The following is a 23,129-nucleotide window of genomic DNA, read 5'->3' on the forward strand; positions in this document are numbered from 1 at the left end:
GTTTGATTTTGAGATCTGTGAGTCTGTTTCTCTTTTGTAAATAAGTTCGTTTGTGTCATTTTTAAATTAGATTCCACGTGTAAGTGATATCTCCACTGCCTTTATTTATTTAAAAAATATTTATTTATGTATTTATTTATTTGGCTACGCCAGGTCTTAGCTGTGGCACGTAGGATTTTTATTTGCAGCATGCGAACTCTTAGTTACAGCACGTGGGATCTAGTTGTTCCCTGACCAGGGATCCAACCCAGGCCCCCTGCATTGGGAGTCTTAGCCACTGGATCACCAGGGAAGTCCTTCCACTTCCTTTTCAACATTAGGTGGGTGTTTGGTTTAATTACAAAGGGGATGAATCGTTCTTTAAAATTAAAATGATATTGGAGTCCATATATAAAGTAAGCAGTAAAAGTTTTTTTCCTACGCAATAGTTAAATTCGGGTGTATCCTTCTAGACTTGCTCATGCATATATGAAAATATCTGTCTATATATACATGGACCACAATATACATATTTAATCTATTTTCTTTTTAGGCAAATGGGATTCTATTATACACATTACCCTACAACTTGCTTGTTCTCCCTTAATGTTTCTTGGGCATTATTTCATGTCTCTACCTATTCCTAAATATTCTTATTGCCTCCACAATGCAATTCATAGCATGGATACCTTGTAATTGTTTGTTCACTGAAAAGTTTTATTTCAAATGGTATATACAAAAATAAATATCTTGGGCAATCTTCCTATCACATCAGACTTGTTCCTTCAGCCAAGATGGCTTCCACTTGTTAACTAAGGTACTCAACTCCATCGCCTATGAATCTCTTCCGCTTTCAGGAAATTCAATGTTTTATAAGATTAAAAAATTTTTTTTGAAATATAGTTGATTTACAATGTTGTGAAAGTTTCAAGTGTACAGCAAAGTGATTCAATTATACACATATATATTCTTCAGATTCTTTTCCGCAATAGGGTATTACAAGATATTGAATATAGTTCCTTGTGCTATACAGTAGGTCCTTGTTGTTTACCTATTTTATATATAGTAGTGTGTATATGTTTTTTTTCTTCTTTGTTTTTGCTGTGCTACACAGCTTGTGGGAGCTTAGTTCCCCAGTCAGGGGCTGAACCCATACCCCCTGCAGTGGAAGCATGAAGCCCTAACCACTGGACTGCCAGGGAATTCCTAGTAATGCGTATATGTTAATCCCAAACTCCTAATTTATCAACCCCCCTCCCCGCCTTCCCTTTTGGTAACCATAAAATTGTTTTCTATGTCTGAAGTCTGTTTCTGCTTAGTAAATAAGTTCATCTGTATCATATTTTTAGATTTCACAAATAAGTGATACCATATGATATTTGTCTTTCTCTGACTTACTTCACTTAGTATGATAATCTCTAGGTCCTTCCATGTTGCTTCAAATGGCATTATTTCCGTCTTTTTTTATGGCTGAGTAATATTCCATTGTGTGTATATGTGTGTGTATGTGTGTGTGTGTGTGTGTGTGTGTGTATATACCATATCTTCTTTATCCATTCATCTATTGATGGACACTTAGGCTGCTTTCATGTCTTGGCTATTGTAAATAGTGCTGCAATGAACATTGGGGTGCATGTATCTTTTTGAATTTTGGTTTTCTTCAGGTATATGCCCAGGAGTGGGATTCCTGGATCATATGGTAGCTCTAACTTTAGTTTTTTAAAGAACCTCCATACTGTTCTCCATAGTGGCTGTATTAATTTACATTCCCATCAACAGTGTAGGAGGGTTTCCTTTTCTCCACACCTTCTCCAGCATTTATTATTTGTAGACTTTTTGATAATGGCCCTTCTAACAGGTGTGAGGTGATACATCATTGTAGCTTTCATTTGCATTTCTCTAGTAATTAGCAATGTTAAGCACCTTTTCATGTGCCTGTTGGCCATTGGTATGTTTTCTTTAAAGAAATTTATTTAGGTCTTCAGCCCATTTTTTGATTGGATTGTTTGTTTTTTTTGAATGTTTTATAATATTGGTGGGGTTTATGTAAAGTTTAGCAAAGACTGAATGTTGGGAGAGGGAGAAAGAGCACTACTGATGTAAAATCAAAAGATTTAGCTTCAGATTTGACCTTATCAAGTGCACCCACAGGCAGGTTAAATTCTTTTGATGCAAGACTCCTGGTTGTTCAGGCAGTTCTGTCACTAAATATGCTAGAAAGTACTTTTCCCTCAGGTACCTCATGGTTTGAAAAGACTTTTTCTTACTAAACAAAGTGAACTTATTAAATAATAATTCAGTTTCCTGTTTTATTCAATAACAATGCATAATGCCAGTTAGAATTCCCGGTCAACATGAGATTATCAGGAATACCACTTTGATTTCATGGTGTTCTGGCAAAGAAATCTGATGGTGAAGTTTTAAAGGGTAAATATATGATTTCTGTTAGGCTTGTTACCACAGATCAGAGCTCTCTCTTATTGCCTCTTTGGGTCTCAAGGGGATCGGGATGGGACTACATGTAAAGAAGGTTGAAAGAGAAGCCATGAATAGAGTGGAAGAAGAGATTCTGCCACTGGCTTAATTTCCTTGGTATACTCACTAAGTTATCAGGAAGTTTTCCAGATTGTACGTTACTTTTCTATCTCAAACTTCTCCCTCATCTACCAAATTTCAGGTCAAGTATAGTCTGTTCTACAAAGCTCACAATCAGTAAATAGGGAAACGAAGACAGTATAACATGGAAGTTTTTCTGGTGCATAAGCTAGGGAAGCCAGAATACCGGGAGTAGAAAAACTCCTCAGCCATTTGAGCTCAACTTTTAGAGAAGTAAAAATGAGTGCCTGCGTCTGGGACCCCTCTAGCATAATTTTAGTCATTCTTTCAGATGTTTAGATTGGTCTCAGTTTTTCACTTTTACAGACCTCCTTGATAATCCTTACACAATGATCTTTGTGAAGTATGTCTATAGGATAAATTTCTGGAAGTGAACCTGCAGATAGGAAACAGCAAACTTTAAAGCAAAGACCCAGCTCTGGTCACTGACTTTTGAGTACCACTTGTGTCACTGTGTTTGCTGCTTAGAAGAGACAGGGTTTCTCCATGGTGAACTTCCTCTTAGCTCCCATCCTAAAGGGAGACTCAGAGACTTGAATTTAGCTCCAAGTATTTAAGGTATCAACAAAGAACAGGAGTAGGAAAGTGAAAGTGAATGAAAGACCAAGAAAGAGGGTGTAGAGAGAGGTCAACCACAGAGAATGGCTTTAAAAATAAACTAGAGAAAACAAATCTTCCACCCACAAATGCGCTCCCTGTCTTTACCATCTGTAAATTTGAATATAGGACATGCTAAAACATTTTCTCCTAATGATAAATAAACGTAAATCTGATGTCTTAACCATTTTTCCAACTTCTAATTAGCTCAACTTTTAGGAAACAGTTGCTTAATGCTTTATATTTGCACAACACTTTAGAATTTAACATCCATTACCAACCATATTGAAACCTTTGAACCACCTCTGAGGTTACCAGAGGCATCCTTGTCCCCATTTTACGGAAACAGCTTCAGAGAGGGTAACCCTGCCAAGCAGACACAGCTGAGCAGATGTAGAGCCAACATTCCAACACAGCTCCTTTGTCAGCCTATTAAATACTTGGTGAGGGACTAATTGGTTTTCTTCCAGCCTCTCTCCCAAATTCCACAGCACATCCTTCCAATTCCAGGTAATTCAGGTTGAAACATTAAGCTGGAAAATATAGAGTTGCTGCCACAGCAACTGAGCTGCCTGCCATTTCCCCCATATTTACTTTAGTTTTCACTATTCTTCAAGTGGGAAGCAGCTATTCTCTAAACAGTGACTTAACATAATGGGGACAGGAAGGTATTTGGAGATCCTATTGATCTTCAGTTATCCCGGTCCACTCAGATGAAGTGTAAATGAGCAGGTGGTAATGTCTGTGTGTGTATTCTCATCAGCTCTACTCAAAGTGTGGTCCTTTTACTGGTTTATGACAAGATAATCATAGAAACAGAAAATAAAACATTCAAACATTTTAATATTTGACAGCCATTTTATGTCTATTATAATAAATGGGGCTTTTATTTTGTATCTCAAAATTTTTCTAGTAATTAATTTTTATTGTATTTTACCAAAGTATCAATCTGCAATGGATAGAAATTAAAAAAAAAAAAAAACAGTCCTTTGGTGAAAGCTTGAGAATCACTGTACTGCAGTGTGAGCCTTCTTAAAAGACTCCTTATGTGAGTAGAAATGTACAGATTAGCTTAGTAAAATTAGCTAAGGCAACTTTTGGTCCACCATAACTTAAGAAGCACAGAAATTTTTTAACTGACTGCAGATTCATAACAATCTTTCAATTTCCATGGGTAGAAAGATGTAGTACCTTAATCAGGAGGAAAAAAAGCAAACAGAAACAGAAAGGTGTTAGGTATTTTATGACTTACAAGCTCTATTTATCTTTTAAAAGAAAAAGTGTAGAGAAATACAAAGGACTTTTTAAAAGTTACTTCAGTCGTAAATTATTAGAAAGGTATCTTTTAAAAATTGAAAGCTACAGATTACTTATAGATCGTTTATAGTGGCACCAAAAGGCCCATAAGGCTAAATCTCTTATTGAAACAAGAGGGAAGGGGACAGGGCACAACCATTAAAAGAATGACATGGCCATAGGCATAACAAAAACTGGTTAGAACTCACTAGATCCAAGATGGCGGGAGATTCGATTTCCAGTGGACCTTGAGCCTCATTATATGCTCATTGTAATATATTAGCATGCTAAATGACACACCCACCAACACCATGACAGTTCTGAGGCTAACCATAAAAGGCCATAAAAGACCAAAAAGTGGGCAGTGGCCCAATTCCTGGAAATCTCTGCCCCTTTCCCCCAAATAATTGGAATAATCCTCCCACTCATTAGCCTATGAAATTACCCAGCCCATAAAAACTAACCACACCATATTTTGGGACCCTCTCTTGCCTTCTGAGATGGCCCACGCTCTGTCTGTGGAGTGTGTTTCTCCCAAGGCCTCCCATCTTTTGAGATGGTCCACACTCCACTTCTTACCTATCACTTCATCTCCAAATTCTTTTAGAACGAAGCAAGAACCTCAGATTCACTGGGAACATATTGGTGAGCTAGCCAGGAGAATTCGGTAAGCCTCAGCCTCTCGCCTCCCTTGCGCTTGAGAGGGACTACTTTATTTCCCACCATTACTCTCTCATTCTCTCCTACTCTCTCCCTTACTCTCTCTTTTTCTTTCTTACTCTCTGTCACCTTTTTGGACTTAGCCTCTCACCTCCCTTGGGCTTGAGAGGCACAGCCTTACTGCCAGTCATCCTCACAGGCATCTAGGGACCTGAACCACAGGATCTTTGCCTTCTGGGTTTGCCTCATCCACCATTTAATTAACTGTTAACAGGTCCAATTGTGTAAAAATATGGAATACAACCTTACTTAGAGTTTGTGCCATGGTTACAGCGGCTGCAATCCCTTCGGGAGCTCCCTCAAGCAGTAGACTGTCTGTGCGCATACCCCCGGGTATTAGGAGGGGGATGGTTCCTCCCCACGTGGTTGGGACTCACGGTGGTGGGACCATCATTCACCACCCGCCTCCTGGCCTTTGTCCGGCCTCCTCCAGAGTCCACCCTGACCCCACTGCCACCACGCCCTGTTAGGGCTGGGCAGGCAACTCAAACTGCATGGCCACGCCCCAGGGATACATGCCTGAGCAATGACCCGCATCTGCCGTGATTGCCTCCCTGGGGTCACGTGATTGGGAGTGTTCTTCTAGGGTTGCGGGGGCCCTCCATTCCCCTAACGACAGTCACGGTGCCTCTGCCTCGGCTGCCATATCAGCCCCTGCACCCAGCCCCACTGCCCGCTGGCCAGAGCATGTGTGGGAGGGGGTGAGGGGGAGGATGGCACCAAGGTCCCAGGGGTGCTGCCCACAAAAGGGAAGGGAAAAGAGAAGTTTTTTCTTTCTCACAAACCATCTGCCGTAATGGCCAGTGCCTGTTTTCTGAAACTTACCACCTTTTTAGGGAAAAAGGCTGGGACTTAAATAAGTCTTAGAGCCATGAGGATGTCCATTCCAGAGGAACATATCCCAGAACACAGGAATTAATCTATAGACTGTATAGAGAAACCTTCAGGAAGGTCACTCATCCTGGGTACCACAGACGCCAGGATAGGATACAGGTCCCAGGACTTTGGGGCCAACAGGACCGCCACATGGGGGAGTAGCTAACCCCCATTGTGGATAAAGTCAACAGGACTATGTGGATGGGGATGCCTGGAACCACTCCTGTCTTAGAGAGCTCCCATGGGACCGCCTAACGGTAGTGCTCCTCTCTGGTACAGGAGCACTCTCCCCATGAAGGAATGATGGGAAACACCTCCTCCATCCCCAAGGACTCACCCCTTGGTTGCAGTTTGAGTCACTGGGACAAGTTTTCTCTAGATTCTTTAAAACGAAAAAGCTCATTTTCTTTTGTAATGAAGCCTGGTCGCAGTATGAACTTGAGGACGATGAGGCCTGGCCAGCAAATGGGAGCCTCAACTATAATACCAATCCTACAGTTAGACATCTTTTGCAAAAGGCAGGGGAAATGGGACAGAAGTTCCTTATGTACAGGCTCTTATGGCCCTGAGAGAAAACCCGGAGCTTCGCAAGTCCTAGGTTAGGGAACCTGGCCGGCTGGGACCCATTTAGGCTACACAAAAGCCCTCTGTAGTGGCACACCTGGAAGAACAGGAGCCCCAGCAAGACCCAAGCCCTAACACTCTTCCACCATCTTCAGCCTCTCCCCTGCCCTATAAGCCTCTTTACCCTTCCGTACCAGAAATGCAGCCAGAGCCTCTTTGCCTCCTTCAGGAAGTAGTAGGTGGGCCTCAGGGAATTATCAGAGTCCACACCCCTTTTTCCTTGTCTGACCTTAACCAATGCCACACCTGCTTAGGCAGATTCTTGGAGGACCCTGGCCAGTTCACCAAAGAATTCCAGGCACTGACTCTCTCCTTTGACCTTACCTGGAAGGATGAAAATATTGTCCTTTCCCACTGCTGCACTAGTGAGCAAAAGGCCCGTATTTGGGCACAGGTTCAAACATATGCTGATGAATTACAGGTTGCCCAACCACATCGATATCCTTTGGGCCTGACAGCAGTGCCTCTAATGGATCCCAGTTGGGACTATCAACCAAGCCAGCCTGGTATCACTAGTAGGGATCACATGATCCTTCGCCTCATTGAAGGGATGAAATGATGCATAATTAAACCTGTTAACTATGTTAAGGTTAAAGAGGTCACCCAAGGCCAAGATGAAAATCCAGCCCTATTTCAGCCCCGATTGGTAGATGCCCTCAGAAAATATACGAATATAGACCCAAATATTTTCAAGGGACACATTGTATTTGCAACCCACTTCATTAGCCAATCAACCCCTACATCTGTCGGAAGCTTCAAAAGCTTGCCATGGGGCCCTAAACCCCTCTCAACCTTCTTATTGACACAGCCTTCAGTGTTTTTAACAATAGAGACCAGGCTGAGGAGGAAAAGAAGGAATGGCATGATTTAAGGATGGAACAACAGCAAGCCAGGCTTTTGGCAGCTGTCATGACGAAACCTAAGCCACCTCCTTCCTGGTCACCCCAAAAGTACTCCTAGAAGACCTCCACCAGGGAAAGGAGCCAGTTTCAGCTGTGGGAGTCCTGAACACTGGAGCAAGGAATGCTCAGGAAACAGGTCCCAGCCTACACCCAAAACGCCATGCCCACTCTGCAAGAAGATGGGCCACTGGAAGAAGGACTGCCTCCAGCTCCAAAGGGAGTGAGGATATTCCCCCATGCCAGTCATGACAGTGGTTGATTGACAGGACCTGGGACCTCCCAAGGCTCCTGAGAAGACAGTCATCATACACGGGAGGAACTGCGGGTGACCACTGATGTGGCAGATAAGCTTGTCCAATTTCTAGTGCACACAGGAGCCACTTATTCTGTCCTGACTTCTCGTGCTGGGCCCCTTGCCCCTGAAACCTGCTCTATTGTTGGGGTTGAAGGAAAACCAAAATGAAAACATTCCACCACCCCTCTAACTTGCACCTGGGGAAAGAGTCTTAAAACTCACAAGCTCCTTGTCATGCCTGAATGCCCCAGCCCATTATTGGGAAGGGATTTTCTCAGTCTTGGGGGCAACTCTTACTCTCCCTGAAGACCAAAGCCAAGGAGTGTTTTTGGCTGGACTGTGTATTATACAAGACATGGACAGTCCAACCCAAAATATTCCCCCCAGAAATTTAAAGACTTACAGATCCACAGGTCTGGGATCAGGGAATCCCAGGGAAAACAAATTTGTCACTCCTATAAAAATCACCTTACAGGAAACTAATAACTTCCCTTCCGGGCGCCAATACCCCATAAAACCAGAGGCTCAAAGAGGCCTCCAACCCCTAATCGCACAATTCATTAATTATGGGCTTTTGGTGCCATGCCAATCTCCCTGTAATACTCCAATCCTACCTAGTCTTCTCAGGAATCCTTATCTCTGCCACCTTTTTAAAATGCAAATTTTGAAAGAGGGTAAAGGTCTTCCCAGGAACGCTAATCTCTGCCATCTTTTTAAAATGCAAATTTTGAAAGAAGGTAAAGTAATTTAGAACTTGACTTGTCAAGGATAAATAGAAATCCTAAGTGTCTCTTCTGTAAACATTAGTAAAAAGGGTTTAGCCATCTAGACAGGTGACCTGGATTTGTTCCATCTGCCAGAAGCCCAATTTGAATCCAACCCCTTATAAATGATGGGTTTTATATTACTGTACCTGACTCGGGGCTGAAATTTTGAAATGGGAACTATGAGGTCTCTGTGTTTGTGTGTTTGTATGTATCTATGTGTGTTGTAGATGTATGCTATTGCCAAAACTAATTCATAGAAGAGCTCTATTTAATTGGCTTAAAGGAAATTAAGTCCTTATAGCTTATATAAATACTCAGAAATATAAAACTGGCCAGAATGAATTTCAGGCTCATGTCATCTGGGAAATATTCAGTAAGGGAACGGTGGTGGGAGAAAGAGAAGTCGGTGGGGGAATAACCTCTGGAAAGTTGAATGGATTGGACCAGGTGAAGAATGGCAAATAGGTGACCAGTCCCCTCACCCCTGCCACCTGGGCCCTTGGCAGTCAGAGAGAGCACTATGGCAGCCATTGCCAGTTCCTCAAAATTGGCATATAAATTGAAGCTTACTTCTACCAGGAATAAATAGCCATTATGGTCTTTTTTATTTATAAAATAAGTAATTCTTTTTTTAATAAAAGAAAATTTTAATGTGCTTGATTTTCACCGATGCTGACAGAAATTATAAAACCAACAGTACTTATGTTTTAACTGTATTAGGAACATCCTCAGATTATGTTTGTTAAGCAAAGTGAAAAGCAGGGCTTCCCTGGTGGCGCAGTGGTTGAGAGTCCGCCTGGCGATGCAGGGGACACGGGTTCGTGACCTGGTCCGGGAAGATCCCACATGCTGCAGAGCGGCTAGGCCTGTGAGCCATGGCCGCTGAGCCTGCGCATCCGGAACCTGTGCTCCGCAACAGGAGAGGCCACAACAGTGAGAGGCCCGCGTAGTGCAAAAAAAAAAAAAAAAAAGTGAAAAGCAAATGCAGTAAACTAAAAATGGTACCAGACCCTTCTCTAGCAAAGGGACAGTATGGACATGAATAAGTACTTGAATTTATGGGAAAATAATTATCACCTGCAGTATTGGGTTGTCTGTGTTTGTGTATAGAAGGTGCATTCATCATACGTGAAATCCAGGTTAAGCTGTGTCTCAAAAGTGACGCCCTTTGTGCAGGACCGGGATGAGACTTGGGAACACGCTCAAAATTCTCAGAATATGGGATTTTGTAATTTGCAAGTGGAGGTTGCACTTCTCACTTTCTCTGGTCGGAACACAAGGAAATTTTTAATCTTTTGTTGCCAGAATAAAAATTTTTGAACTGCATCTTCACTGTATTATATGCCCATAATAAAGAGAAAACTTTGCCTACCTGGAGAATAACTTAGTCAGGAAAATTCCATTTTTATGAGGAAGCACAGTTTCTTTCCCTTGAGAGGGCTGATTGGATTGGAATCTAATAACAATTCCTACTGGATTATTGACAAGAGCTTATCATTATGGTCCTGTATTATTATAATTTGATTCTGGTATGAGTACAAGTTATTACTATTTTGCACAAGGAATAATTAAAATATTGATTTATGGGGTACTTTATATTTCTCACAATATTATCCCCCAGTTACTAATTTTAGTTTTCCTATAACACCTCAAAGAGCTGTAGCCTGCAGTGTTATCCATATGAAATAGATAAGAAAAAGTAACTGTTGAGAGAATTGCCAACTGTACCAAAGCTATTTAAGCAGTGGACTGAAGTCTAGAATTGAAGTTCTGTATTACTTTAACTGAACATTTCTGGCTCTCTCTCTCCCTCTTTCACTATTATTCTTTTGTAAATTTTTTTTTTTTTTTTTGGCTTTCTCTCTCTCTTTTGTGGTAAAAAAACTCATAACATGAAATCTGGCTTCTTAAATTTTTAAGTGTACAGTACAGTATTGTTAACTATATGCACATTGTTGTACAGAAGATCAACTCGTGTAAATCAAAACAGGCTCAGCATCATGGTCCAGTACTGCATTGACCGAGTACTGTGGAATATTTGACATTTTTAAGTGAAAGGTGGACAAACATTTAAGAATTTTGTATTTATTTTAATGTGAATTAGGATAAGTGGCCAACACATCAATCTCATTTGTGAAAGTGAAATGAAGTTTAGACTATATTTATTTAAAGGAAAAAGAGCCAAATGAAAGAATACTTAGTAAACAATAGTACACATATGGCAAAAGTCTCATAAGTGGGATGCAGTTGACTGAAGTTTGGAAAGAGTTAGCAGAGAGGAGAGAGACAACTTTGGGTTCAAATCCTTGTCCCAGCACTTCCTGACCATGTGAATTTGAGAAAGATACTCAACTTCTATGGGCCTTAGCCCTCTTACCAGTTGAAGGAGGAAAATTTGCCTCCTTCTGGTGTTGTTGTAAGGATTAGATGTAATATATGTCAAGTTTCTGGCATCACAGTTGATATACAGCAGATGCTTAATAATAATTAGAATTAATTGAATGCTTACTATTTGTCAAGATTGTTCCAGAGCTTCACATATATTTACCCAATCCTCCAAAAAAAAGAAAAGAAAAAAGAAAGAAAACAATTTATGGGAAATGTACTATTATAACCACCTTTTTGCCAATGAGGAAAGTGAGGCCCATAGAGGTTAAAGTAATACTTTTCCAAGTCACACAACCAGTAAATTGTGGAAGGGAGATTGGAACCCAGGTAATCTGGCTCTAGACTCAACTAGATGACAGTATGATCTACCATCATGTACTAAAGTTTATCATTCAGAGGCCTTTCTCCACGGGCACTAGGTAGTCCCCGATATGTGCTACAGGGACTCCCAGGGTGGCCAGCAATGCCTGGGAGTGGATGGGACATGTGGGGAAACAATTAAGCGACATACTGGTGCCCTTGAATGATAGGACAAGAGGTTGGGGTTTATTTGGCACATAGTGGGGACCAATTATGGCCATCAGTATGTTGCAGATGCATTTTTAGGTGCTGGGCATAAAAAAACAATAACAAACAAATGAATAAAATATGACCCAGCCTTCATGTTACTCTAGTGAGAAACAGCTGGTAAAAATTCATTGCAATAAAGAGGGATAGATACCATGAGAGAAATCTACATGAAACAAGTGGAGACACATGGAACAGAGGGTCAATTCTACTCAGAGAGGCAGGGAGAGAGAAGACTTCACAAAGGAGATGAAATAAGCTGATCTTAAAGGGTCCATAGAAAGTTTTGAGCAGGTCATAGAGCTGTGCATTTTGTCAAATAGCCTTTTGTGACAGCCCAGGGAAATGAGGGCCCTGGGTGATGGCAGTAAGAATGGGAAAGAGGAGTGTAGAGGCTTGAGGTAGGATTATTAGGCGGTGACAGTTACATGTGGTGTCCAAGGAGAGCAATGAGCTAAAGTCCTATGACTGGGGTGCCATTATCGGGGACAGTTTGTGGAAGAAGAGAATGAATTTATTTGAGTTTGAGGCACCTACAAAATAGAGGTGTGGATAAAAGACAAAACAAAGGAGTATTGGGTTTTGGCAATAGCTTTTTCTCCAGAATGACTATTAAAAGCCATGTTACTGATAAGGAAAGAAAAAGATCATTCCTGACTTTCCCCCATTACCTCAGGTCAGTTTATTAGCCTTGCCATTGTCACCTGAGGCTCAAGCAATGTAGGAGACGAGATGTGATTTCCACAGGTGAGGGGTGGGGACCATGGCCATATTCAGTCCTGGGCTGGTTAGACAGAGTCTCTCTCCTTCTCTGGCATCTGGATTTGCTTTCTTAAGGAAAAGAGAAAGAGTGTTATTTTAGCTAGTGGATGAGCAACTTTTGAGAACTTAGGTATTCATTTAACTTTCATTTGACAGGTATTTATTGGGCAAATGTTTATTAGTATGTAGTAGGCACAGTTATTGAGGTTGGGGATGCTGTAAGGAACAAAACACAGCCCCAGCTGTCCTGGGACTTACGTTATGGGTGCTGTGAGCTAGTACGCAAATACAGAAAGGAGTACGCTATACAAATGCCTGGGGGAAGAGGACCCAGGAAGCTGAGACAGCCAAGTGCAAAGGCCCTGTGGCAGGAGCAAATCCAGGTTAGCGGAGTGAGTGAGTAATAAATTGATCTTCTGGACCATCACCTCTTCCCTCGTTGAATTTCAGGAACGGGCTCTGAATTTCTTGGTTACTGAGTGAAACAAATTCTCCTTGAGAGGATAGACACCCTGTTACTTGGTGTGGCTCTAGGCCTGATTTGTAACATGAATGAGAGCCTTGGATAAGCTTTGGAGATTTCACTTCCTTGGAGCTCAAATGCTCTGGGAAGCAACTGCCGTCTAGTGGCAAAATGAGGAAACATGCCTGGTAGATTGGGAAGAGAGGGCAAGCTCAACCTTGGATCCCTGGCTATGAAATTACTCTGAAAATGTGCATATTTTCCACTCTCACAAAATCCACGTAAGTTGAACAATAAGGTCCAAAGTAACCTCTATCACAATTGTTTTCTGACAGAAGGAGTCATTTTCTTTGACATCTACTTGGCATTTTAACGTTTCCATATTTAATCTTCACAGCAACTCTGCAAATTGGCCATTTTTATTATCCTCATTTTGAATAGGAAGATAAGTAAAGATTGAATCACTTTTTCAATGTATTGGATCTGTTAAATGACAGAGTTTGCATTTACCCTGGTTTGTGTGAGAACAAACTTGAGTTACATTGTCTACCTATAGGCAACTCTGAGCACTTAGTAAAGGAACTAGTTCTTAACTGGATGCCAACAAGTCCAATTAACTTACTATGAAACCAGGTCCACAATTCTCATTATGAAGGAAATGCTCAGAACTAGGATTAATAGGGAGAAATCACCACAGGTAAATGTCACTTCAGCATAAAAAACTTTCTAGTAATTAGACTTGTCTGCAGTGGAACAGCATGCCTTAGCGAGCAGACATGGATGGGGTCACTACTGGGCACTGGCAGGACATTGCTGTGTTTTTCTGGCCCAGGCTGAGTCTTATAAACATTTGCATTTGAGTGCTTTGTCTTGGAGTTCTTTCCAGTTTGTCACAGTCTCAGCCATTTCCTAAATACTACACATGGCCCAATTCACACATCTACCTTACCTGACTGGCCCACTAGGCATTTGGATTGTTGACCACTGAGTAAATTAGAGGTGTTTTAAGTGATGTCCTATCATATATTTGATGGGCTTAACAATGTTTTAAAACTAACTTAATTTTTTTTCAGTAGAAGGGTTAATAAAACTAACTTAGTCCTCTGTTACCATAAATATTTTCTTGTACAAAATAGATAAAAATATACGGAAGAAAAAAGAAAATAACAATTATTAACATTTGTTGAGTGCATACTATCAGTGACCATAAACTCTGATTTTCCCATTTTTGTCCTGTCAGTGCCTGTTGTCACTGTATAATTATTAATACAGCCCCTTTTCACTTTTCAAATTGTCTCTTACCCCAATCTCTCTCCTGCCCAGGGGCAGCCTCTGTTATTATTTTCTTGACTATCACTTAGGAAATTTCTATGACTATATAAGCATATATACATGCATATATGGCCCTTCCAAAAGAAAAAATACATAGGAGCACACTGTTTTAATACATCATTCTTAGCCTTGCTTTTATCTCACTTAGTGTGTCTTAAAGATTTTTATTTTATTTATTTATTTATTTATTTATTTATTTTTTTTTTTATTTTTTTGCGGTACGCGGGTCTCTCACTGTTGCGGCCTCTCCCATTGCGGAGCACAGGCTCCAGACGCGCAGGCCCAGCGGCCATGGCTCACGGGCCCAGCAACTCCGTGGCATGGGGGATCCTCCCGGACCTGGACACGAACCCGTGTCCCCTGCATCGGCAGGCGGACTCTCAACCACTGCGCCACCAGGGAAGCCCTAAAGACTTTTTTTGCAATACATAAATAAAATGTTAAATGTTAAATTTAACATGAATATGTGTTTTTTAAACCTTTTATTTAAAAATGATTATAGATTCATAAAATAAATATAGACTATAGATTCACTCTGTACTATAGAGAGAAAGAGGACCATGAACGTTTCACTCAGTTTCCCCCAGTGGTTACATCTTACACAATTATAGTACAATATCAAAGCCAGGAAATTGACATTGGCGCAATGTTTGTATATTGTTCTATGTCATTTTGTCACATGACTCATTTAGCAACCAGTGCCGTCAAGATAGGGAACTGGTCCATCATCACGAAGATCTCCCTTGTGCTACTCTCTTATAGCTGCCCCCTTCGCCCAACTTCTCACCATCCCATAACCCTGGCAACCACTAGTATGTTTTCCATCTCTATAATTTTGTCATTTGGAGAATATTATGTACATCAAGGGTCCCCAACCCCCAGGCCTCAGACTGATACTGGTCTCCAGCCTGTTAGAAACCGGGCCACACAGCTGGAGGTGAGCAGCGGGCAAGTGAAGCTTCATGTGCCGCTCCCCATCGCTCCCCATTGCTCCGCATCGCTTGCATTACTGCCTGAACCATCCCACCACACCCTCAACCCCTGGCTGTGGAAAAAAATTGTCTTCTACGAAACCGGTCCCTGGTGCCAAAAATGTTGGGGACTGCTGATTTACATGGCATCTTATAGTGTGTCACACGCTATATTGAGATTCGCTTTTTTTTAGTTAGCATAATGTATTTTTGAGATCCATCCAAATTGTTGTGTATTAATAGTTCATTCCTTTTAATTGCTGAGTTAATTAATTCCTTTTAATTTCATAGTATGGGTATACTACAATTTGTTTAGCCATTCACCTATTGAGGAACATTTTGTTTGTTTCAGTTTCTGGCTGTTACAAATAAAGCTGCTCTAGCACTCATATGTAGAATCTAAAACAAAACAAAACAAAAAAAACTGAGCTCATAGATACAGAGAACAGATGAGTTGTTGCCAGAGGCAAGGGAGTGGGGAGTGGATGAAATGAGTGAAGGGGGTCAAAAGGTACAAAGTTTCACTTATAAAATAAGTCCTAGGGATGTAACGTATAGCATGGTGACTATAGTTAATAAAACTATATTGTATATTTGAAAGTTGATAAGAGAGTAGGTATTAAAAGTTATCATCACAAGAAAAAAAATGTATCCATGTATGGTGACAGATGTTAACTAGACATATTGTGGAGATCAGTTTGCAACATATGCAAATATCAAACAATTATGTTGTACATCTGAAACTGATATGATGTTATATGTCAATTATACTTCAATTAGAATTTTTTTAAAGCTGCTATAACAATCATTTACTGGTTTTATGTGAACATAGGTATTTGATTCTTTGGTATAAATACCAAGGAGTGAAATGGTTGGGTTGTATAAATGTATGTTTCGTTATTTTAAAAAACTGCCAAACTGATTTCCCAAGTGTACCATTTTACATTCTCACTAGCAATATATGAGAGATCAGATTCTCCATTATGCCAGCATTTGTTATTGTCACTATTTTTCATTTTAGCTGTCCTAATAGATGTAGTGATATCTCATTATGGTCTTTAAAAAATTTTTTAAACCTCTTTTGTTGGAGTATAATTGTTTACAATGTTGTGTTAGTTTCTGCTGTATAACAAAGTGAATCAGCTATATGTATACATGTATCCCCATATCCCGTCCCGCTTGCGTCTCCCTCCATCCCTCCCTATCCCACCCCTCTAGGTGGTCACAAAGCACTGAGCTGATCTCCCTGTGCTATGTGGCTGCTTCCCACTAACTATTATACATTTGGTAGTGTATATATTTCGATGCCACTCTCTCACTTCGTCCTAGCTTACCCTTCCTCCTCCCTGTGTCCTCAAGTCCATTCTCTACTTCGGCTTCTTTATTCCTGTCCTGAACCTATGTTCATCAGAACTTTTTTTTTTTAAGATGCCATATATATGTGTTAGCATACGGTATTTGTTTTTCTCTTTCTGACTTCACTATGTATGACAGTCTCTAGGTCCATCCACCTCACTACAGATAACTCAATTTCATTTCTTTTTATGGCTGAGTAATATTTCATTGTACATATGTGTCACATCTTCTTTATCCATTCATCTGTCTATCAACACTTAGATTTTTTCCATGTCCTGGCTATTGTAAATAGTGCTGCAATGATTATTGTGTTACGTGACTCTTTTTGTTTTGTCAATCTTTACCAACTTATTTTATACAAAACAGTAGCAATGTAGAATATGGGAATTATCTTCCGCTGCCACACACGCAAGTTGTGAACATTCCAAGCCAATGTATACAGTTTGGAGGGGAAGGCTAAACAATAGCATCAACCATGCTACTGAACATAGGAATTTTTTATCTAAAAAGACTAACAATTAGATAGCAACATGTTCTTAATATTGCTCTCATCATTGAAGATGGAAGAAACATAAAAAGTGACTTTTTTTAAGATTAAAAAAAAGGAAAAGGAGAAACCAAGAGGGTGCTACAGCACTGCCATACAGTCAAACCATCATATTTCAATATTTGCATACTTGAAAGCAGCATTATTTTTACTGAACCATGTGCACCTACATTTAGAAATACATCAAAGCAAAATATTGTGGCAGTCATCCATCAAGATCCAAAAGAAAGACAGCAAACAAAGAAACAAAAAACTCTAGGATGAACATATTATATGTAGATGAACATTTATGGAGACTGAATCAATATCTACATTCTTGGACTGTTCCATTCTGCCACAATAAAAGCCTCAACTCAAATTGTCAACTGTGCATTTTTTGGAGGATTTGAGTTTTTCCAGTTCTTATTATACTGCATGCTTGGAACAAAGAGGGTCATAATAAATCCTTCTACACAATGAACTTTAAGTAGACAGTTGAAAATAATTTTACTACTTGTAAACACACACAAAAAGAAGAATACAAGATTCTTTTTATTTTTAAACAATCAGTGCTTCCAAAAACACATTATCTTCTATATCGACCTCTCTCCCCTCGGTCTCTGTCCCGATCACATAATCGCTCTCTTTCTCTAGCACGTCCTGTATCTCGTTCTCTGTCTCTTCTGTTATCTCTAGGGTGATCTCGCTCTCGCTCCCAATCTCTTTTACGAGGTCTACTTCTCCGACCAGAGACAACAGCTTGTGTTCGATGAAGGAACTCATCCACCCTCATATCATAATCATGTACTCGTTTATCTCTGTATCTTGCTTCATGTGGTACTGGGTGATGTCCTGAGTAGGGGGGATGAGCTTGAGGAGGTGGAGCATGGTGCTGATGGTGTGGAGGTTGTTCCATTCCAGGATAAGGAGTCATTCCTCGCCGAGGTGCTGGTGGTCCCATGTTATGAAATTCCCTCAAATAATCATCATAGGACCCATTTAAAAACACATCTCGGCAAACTCCTGAAAACCGTCTATCTACTTCCTGGTATCGTGGATCCTTTAAATACCCTGGTCTCTGATGAAACTCAGGGGCATAGTCAATCCTTGCTTTCTTTCTGCTGTTATGAATATCATAATCTTCTGGTCGACGCCTTCCCACATCCCGGACTGGTTCTCGACGGGATGGACGATCTCTTGACCGGGGCTGAGAATGCATTCTTCTCTTGTGAGGCATTTTATGAACGACCTGATGCAAATCAATACTTTCATCAGGGGGAAATAGAAGACAAAGCTGGTTTCCACATTCAAGTTCAATTTCCTGTCCATCATGTCCGATCTTTACTGGCTTATGTCCATTCCAAGGATTGGTGAGATGAGCCGACTTGGTGAAGGGTAATTCACGCCTGCAAATCCAGTCAATTTTAAAGACACCTCCCAGCATTTTAGCATTCATTCCTGCTGGAAGTACCCAATGTATAGGAGATCCTCCATGGTGTGATTCTGAAGAAAGTCTTGCAAATCCTTGAAATTTTCCACTGTCTTTCACAGAAAATATTAAGATAACACTCCTTGCAGATCTGAATGCAGCATTTAATTTCTTCTCATTTACTGGCAGTGTAGACCATACACCCTTAGCTTTGGCAAGGGACACATTCTCATGGCTGTTACTCTTTATGAGAAAAAATCTCGCATCCTGTAGGACATATTTGAGTTTACTGGTTTGATCTTTTCGGACAACATGAACGGCAGATTGTAATTTCGCATGCTTCTTTTCTGAACCTGCATATGACTCTGATGCAGAGCTTCCACTTGTATCAAAAACAATAGGAGATATGCCTCTAGCTCTCTTCCTTTCCTTCTTTTTCTCATCTGATCCATCTGTTCCTGAACCAGATCTGTCAGGTCCATCCGTGAAGGAAACAGAGTCGATAGCCTCACTTCGGGTGTCATAATCATTTCCCTCTTCCTTCTGGTTTCTCTCATCCTGTTCATATTCTTCTTCTTCCTCCTCCTCCTCTTCCTCCTCCTCTTCCTCTTCTTCCTTCTCTTCGTCCTCTCCATTGTCATCTACCTCTTCATCTTCCTCCACATCTTGCACCCCTTCCTCCTCATTCTCAGTGTTGTTGCCTTGCTCATCAGAAGAACCACTGCTGCCAGTCTCATGGTCAGAGGCATATTCTTCAGAGTTCACTTCCTCCTTAGAAGACTGGCTGGATCTGCTTGCACGTCTATCCACTTCAAGCCCAATTCTCTCAGAACCATCTGGTGTAGGGGATTTGACCCTCCTTTCAGGATCCCTTTTCCGCAGACATGTTTTCTCAGGTTGACTCTTATAAGGTTCTCTGGAGGCACTACTTGACAAACGAATCTTCCGATCAGCTTCTAGATGTTTGTATCTTTCAGATCTTTGATATTCCTCATTTTTATACTCTGTGACTGGCTTTCCTTCTGTACTAACCATTCTTTTGTTATTGCTGACTGATGAGCTCAGTGGCTTAGAAATCAATTGTCTTGAATGAACAGAAGGCTTTTGTTGCTTTGTGTCAGTAGATTCCATTCGGTCACTTTTTCTTTTTGAACCCTTTTCCTCATTTTTATCTTGTTCACTCTCTGGATTATAGAGTTCATCATCCTGTTCTGGTTCTTCAGACACAGTAGCATCTAGAACAATAAGTTCTATATCTTTCTCCTCTGGGCTGTCGGCCGCCATTGCTCCCCTCTTGTTTCCGCTGCTGCCGCCGCAGCCACCGCCGCGGCTTCAACGTGACTCGGGTGGGCGCCGCAGCCGCGGCAGCAGCAGCACAGGCGCGTCCGTCGTCAGTCCGTCCGCTGGGCTTCCGCGCTTCGCACGTTAGCCTCTACCACTAACCCTTCCCGACTCACCCTTTCTCCTTACTTCTTCCCTTTCTCCCTTTTCCGCTTTCCTCCTTTCACTCCTGCCTCCCCCAGCCTAGGCCCAGCCTTCCTGCTGGGGCTTAGGGACAGGAGGCGGTAATGGGGAGGGAAGGGAAACCATGGAGGCAGCGGGCAGCGCTATAATGGAGCTGTGTGAAACGATCCCCCTCCCAAAATGCCCTGCGCTGTTTACGCTTCATTCCTCCCTGGGAACGTCACAGTGCCACGTGACGCTTTTTGAATTATGGTTTTCTCAGGGTATATGTCCAGTAGTGGGATTGCTGGGTCATATCGTAGTTCTATTTTTAGTTTCTTAAGGAACCTCCATACTGTTCTCCATAGTGGCTGTATCAGTTTACATTCCCACCAAGAGAGCAAGAGGGTTCCCTTTTCTCCACACCCTCTCCAGCATTAATTGTTTGTAGGTTTTTTGATGATGGCCATTTTGACCGGTGTGAGGTCATACCTCATTGTAGTTTTGATTTGCATTTCTCTAATGATTACTGATGTTGAGCATCCTTTCATGTGTTTGTTGGCAATCTGTATATCTTCTTTGGAGAAATATCTATTTAGGTCTTCTGCCCATTTTTGCATTGGGTCGTTTGTTTTTTTGATTTTGATTTTGGAGATTAATCCTTTGTCAGTTGCTACATTGGCAAATATTTTCTCCCATTCTGAGGGTTGTCTTTTCATATTGTTTATGGTTTCCTTTGCTATGCAAAAGCTTTTAAGTTTCATGAGGTCCCATTTGTTTTTTTTGTTTGTTTGTTTTTATTTCCATTTCTCTAGGAGGTGGGTCAAAAAGGATCTTGCTGTGATTTATGTCATAGAGTGTTTGTTCTGCCTATGTTTTCCTCTAAGAGTTTGATAGTGTCTGGCCTTACATTTAGGGCTTTAATCCATTTTGAGTTTATTTTTGTGTATGGTGTTAGGGAGTGTTCTAATTTCATTCTTTTATATGTAGCTGTCCAGTTTTCCCAGCACCACTTATTGAAGAGGCTGTCGTTTCTCCACTGTATATTCTTACCTCCTTTATCAAAGATAAGGTGACCAGATGTGCGTGGGTTTATCTCTGGGCTTTCTATCCTGTTCCATTGATCTATATTTCTGTTTTTGTGCCAGTACCATACTGCCTTGATTACTGTAGCTTTGTAGTATAGTCTGAAGTCCAGGAGCCTGATTCCTCCAGCTCCATTTTTCATTCTCAAAGACTGCTTTCATTTCAAAGACTGCTTTGGCTATTTGGGGTCTTTTGTGTTTCCATACAAATTGTGAAATTTTTTGTTCTAGTTCTGTGAGAAATGCCATTGGTAGTATGATAAGGATTACATTGAATCTGTAGATTGCTTTGGGTAGTATAGTCATTTTCACAATGTTGATTCTTCCAATTCACGAACATGGTACATCTCTCCATCTGTTTGTTTCATCTTTGACTTCTTTCATCAGTGTCTTATAGTTTTCTGCATACAGGTCTTTTGTCTCCTTAGGTAGGTTTATTCTTAGGTATTTTAGTGTTTTTGTTGCAATGGTAAATGGGATTGTTCCCCTAATTTCTCTTTCTGATCTGTTGTTAGTGTATAGGAATGCAAGAGATTTCTGTGCATTAATTTTGTATCCTGCTACTTTACCAGATTCATTGATTAGCTCTAGTAGTTTTCTGGTAGCTTCTTTAGGATTCTCTATGGATAGTATCATGTCATCTGCAAACACTGACAGTTTTACTTCTTTTCTGATTTGTATTCCTTTTATTTCTTTTTCATCTCTGACTGCTGTGGCTAAAACTTCCAAAACCATGTTGAATAATAGTGGTGAGAGTGGGCAACCTTGTCGTGTTCCTGATCTTAGTGGAAATGGTTTCAGTTTTTCAACATTGAGAATGATGTTGCCTGTGGGTTTGTCATACATGGCCTCTGTTATGTTGAGTTCCCTCTATGCCTACTTTCTGGAGGGTTTTCTCATAAATGGGTGTTGAATTTTATCAAAAGCTTTCTCTGCATCTATTGAGATGGTCATATGTTTTTTCTCCTTCAGTTAGTTAATATGGTGTATCACATTGATTGATTTGCATATATTGAAGAACCCTTGCATTCCTGGGATAAACCCACTTGATCATGGTGTATGATCCTTTTAATGTGCTCTTGGATTCTGTTTGCTAGTATTTTGTTGAGGATTTCTGCATCTATGTTCATCAATGATATTGGCCTGTAGTTTTCTTTTTTTGTGGCATCTTTGTCCGGTTTTGGTATCAGGGTGATGGTGGCCTTGTAGAATGAGTTTGGGAGTGTTCTTCCATCTGCTATATTTTGGAAGAGTTTGAGGAGGATAGGTGTTAGCTCTTTTCTGAATGTTTGATAGAATTTGCCTCTGAAGCCATCTGGTCCTGGGCTTTTGTTTGTTGGAAGATTTTTAATCACAGTTTCAATTTCAATGCTTGTGATTGGTCGGTTTATATTTTCTATTTCTTCCTGGTTCAGTCTCAGAAGGTTGTACTTTTCTAAGAATTTGTCCATTTCTTCCAGGTTTTCCATTGTATTGGCATATAGTTGCTTGTAGTAATCTCTCACGATCCTTTGCATTTCTGCAGTGTCAGTTGTTACTTCTCCTTTTTCATTTCTAATTCTATTGATTTGAGTCTTCTCCCTGTTTTTTCTTGATGAGTCTGGGTAGTGGTTTATCAATTTTTTTTTTATCTTCTAAAAGAACCAGCTTTTACTTTTGTTGATCTTTGCTATCGTTTCCTTCATTTCTTTCTCATTTATTCCTGATCTGATCTTTATGATATCTTCAGCTAACTTTGGGTTATTTTTGTTCTACTTTGTCTAATTGCTTTAAGTGTAAGGTTAGCTTGTTTATTTGAAATGTTTCTTGTTTCTTGAGGGAGGATTGTACTGCTATAACCTTCCCTCTTAGAACTGCTTTTGCTGCATCCCTTAGGTTTTGGTTTGTCGTGTTTTCATTGTCACTTGGTTCTAGGTATTTTTTGATTTCCTCTTTGATTTCTTCAGTGATCTCTTGGTTATTAAGTAGTGTATTGTTTAGCCTCCATGTGTTTGTATTTTTGACAGATTTTTTCCTGTAATGGATATCTAGTTTCCTAGTGTTGTGGTCGGAGAAGACACTTGATACGATTTCAATTCTCTTAAATTTACCAAGGCTTGATTTGTGACCCAAGATATGATCTATCCTGGAGAATG

The 23,129-nt window shown here is 40.6% G+C and overlaps 1 protein-coding gene across 1 annotated transcript; it reads right to left on the bottom strand.

Moving 5' to 3' along the window:
• Window positions 1-17,623: 17,623 nt before the first annotated feature.
• On the bottom strand, window positions 17,624-19,750 carry LOC309808430 (YTH domain-containing protein 1-like; the record flags this gene model as incomplete). The annotated part of the gene is made up of 1 exon (XM_082628739.1): window positions 17,624-19,750. One exon carries the CDS (start codon window positions 19,748-19,750, stop codon window positions 17,624-17,626), a length of 2,127 nt encoding a protein of 708 aa, XP_082484865.1.
• Window positions 19,751-23,129: the final 3,379 nt, after the last annotated feature.

The sequence above is a fragment of the Mesoplodon mirus genome (assembly GCF_964341445.2).
Source record: "Mesoplodon mirus genome assembly, chromosome: 7".
Classification (NCBI taxonomy): Eukaryota; Metazoa; Chordata; class Mammalia; order Artiodactyla; family Ziphiidae; genus Mesoplodon; species Mesoplodon mirus.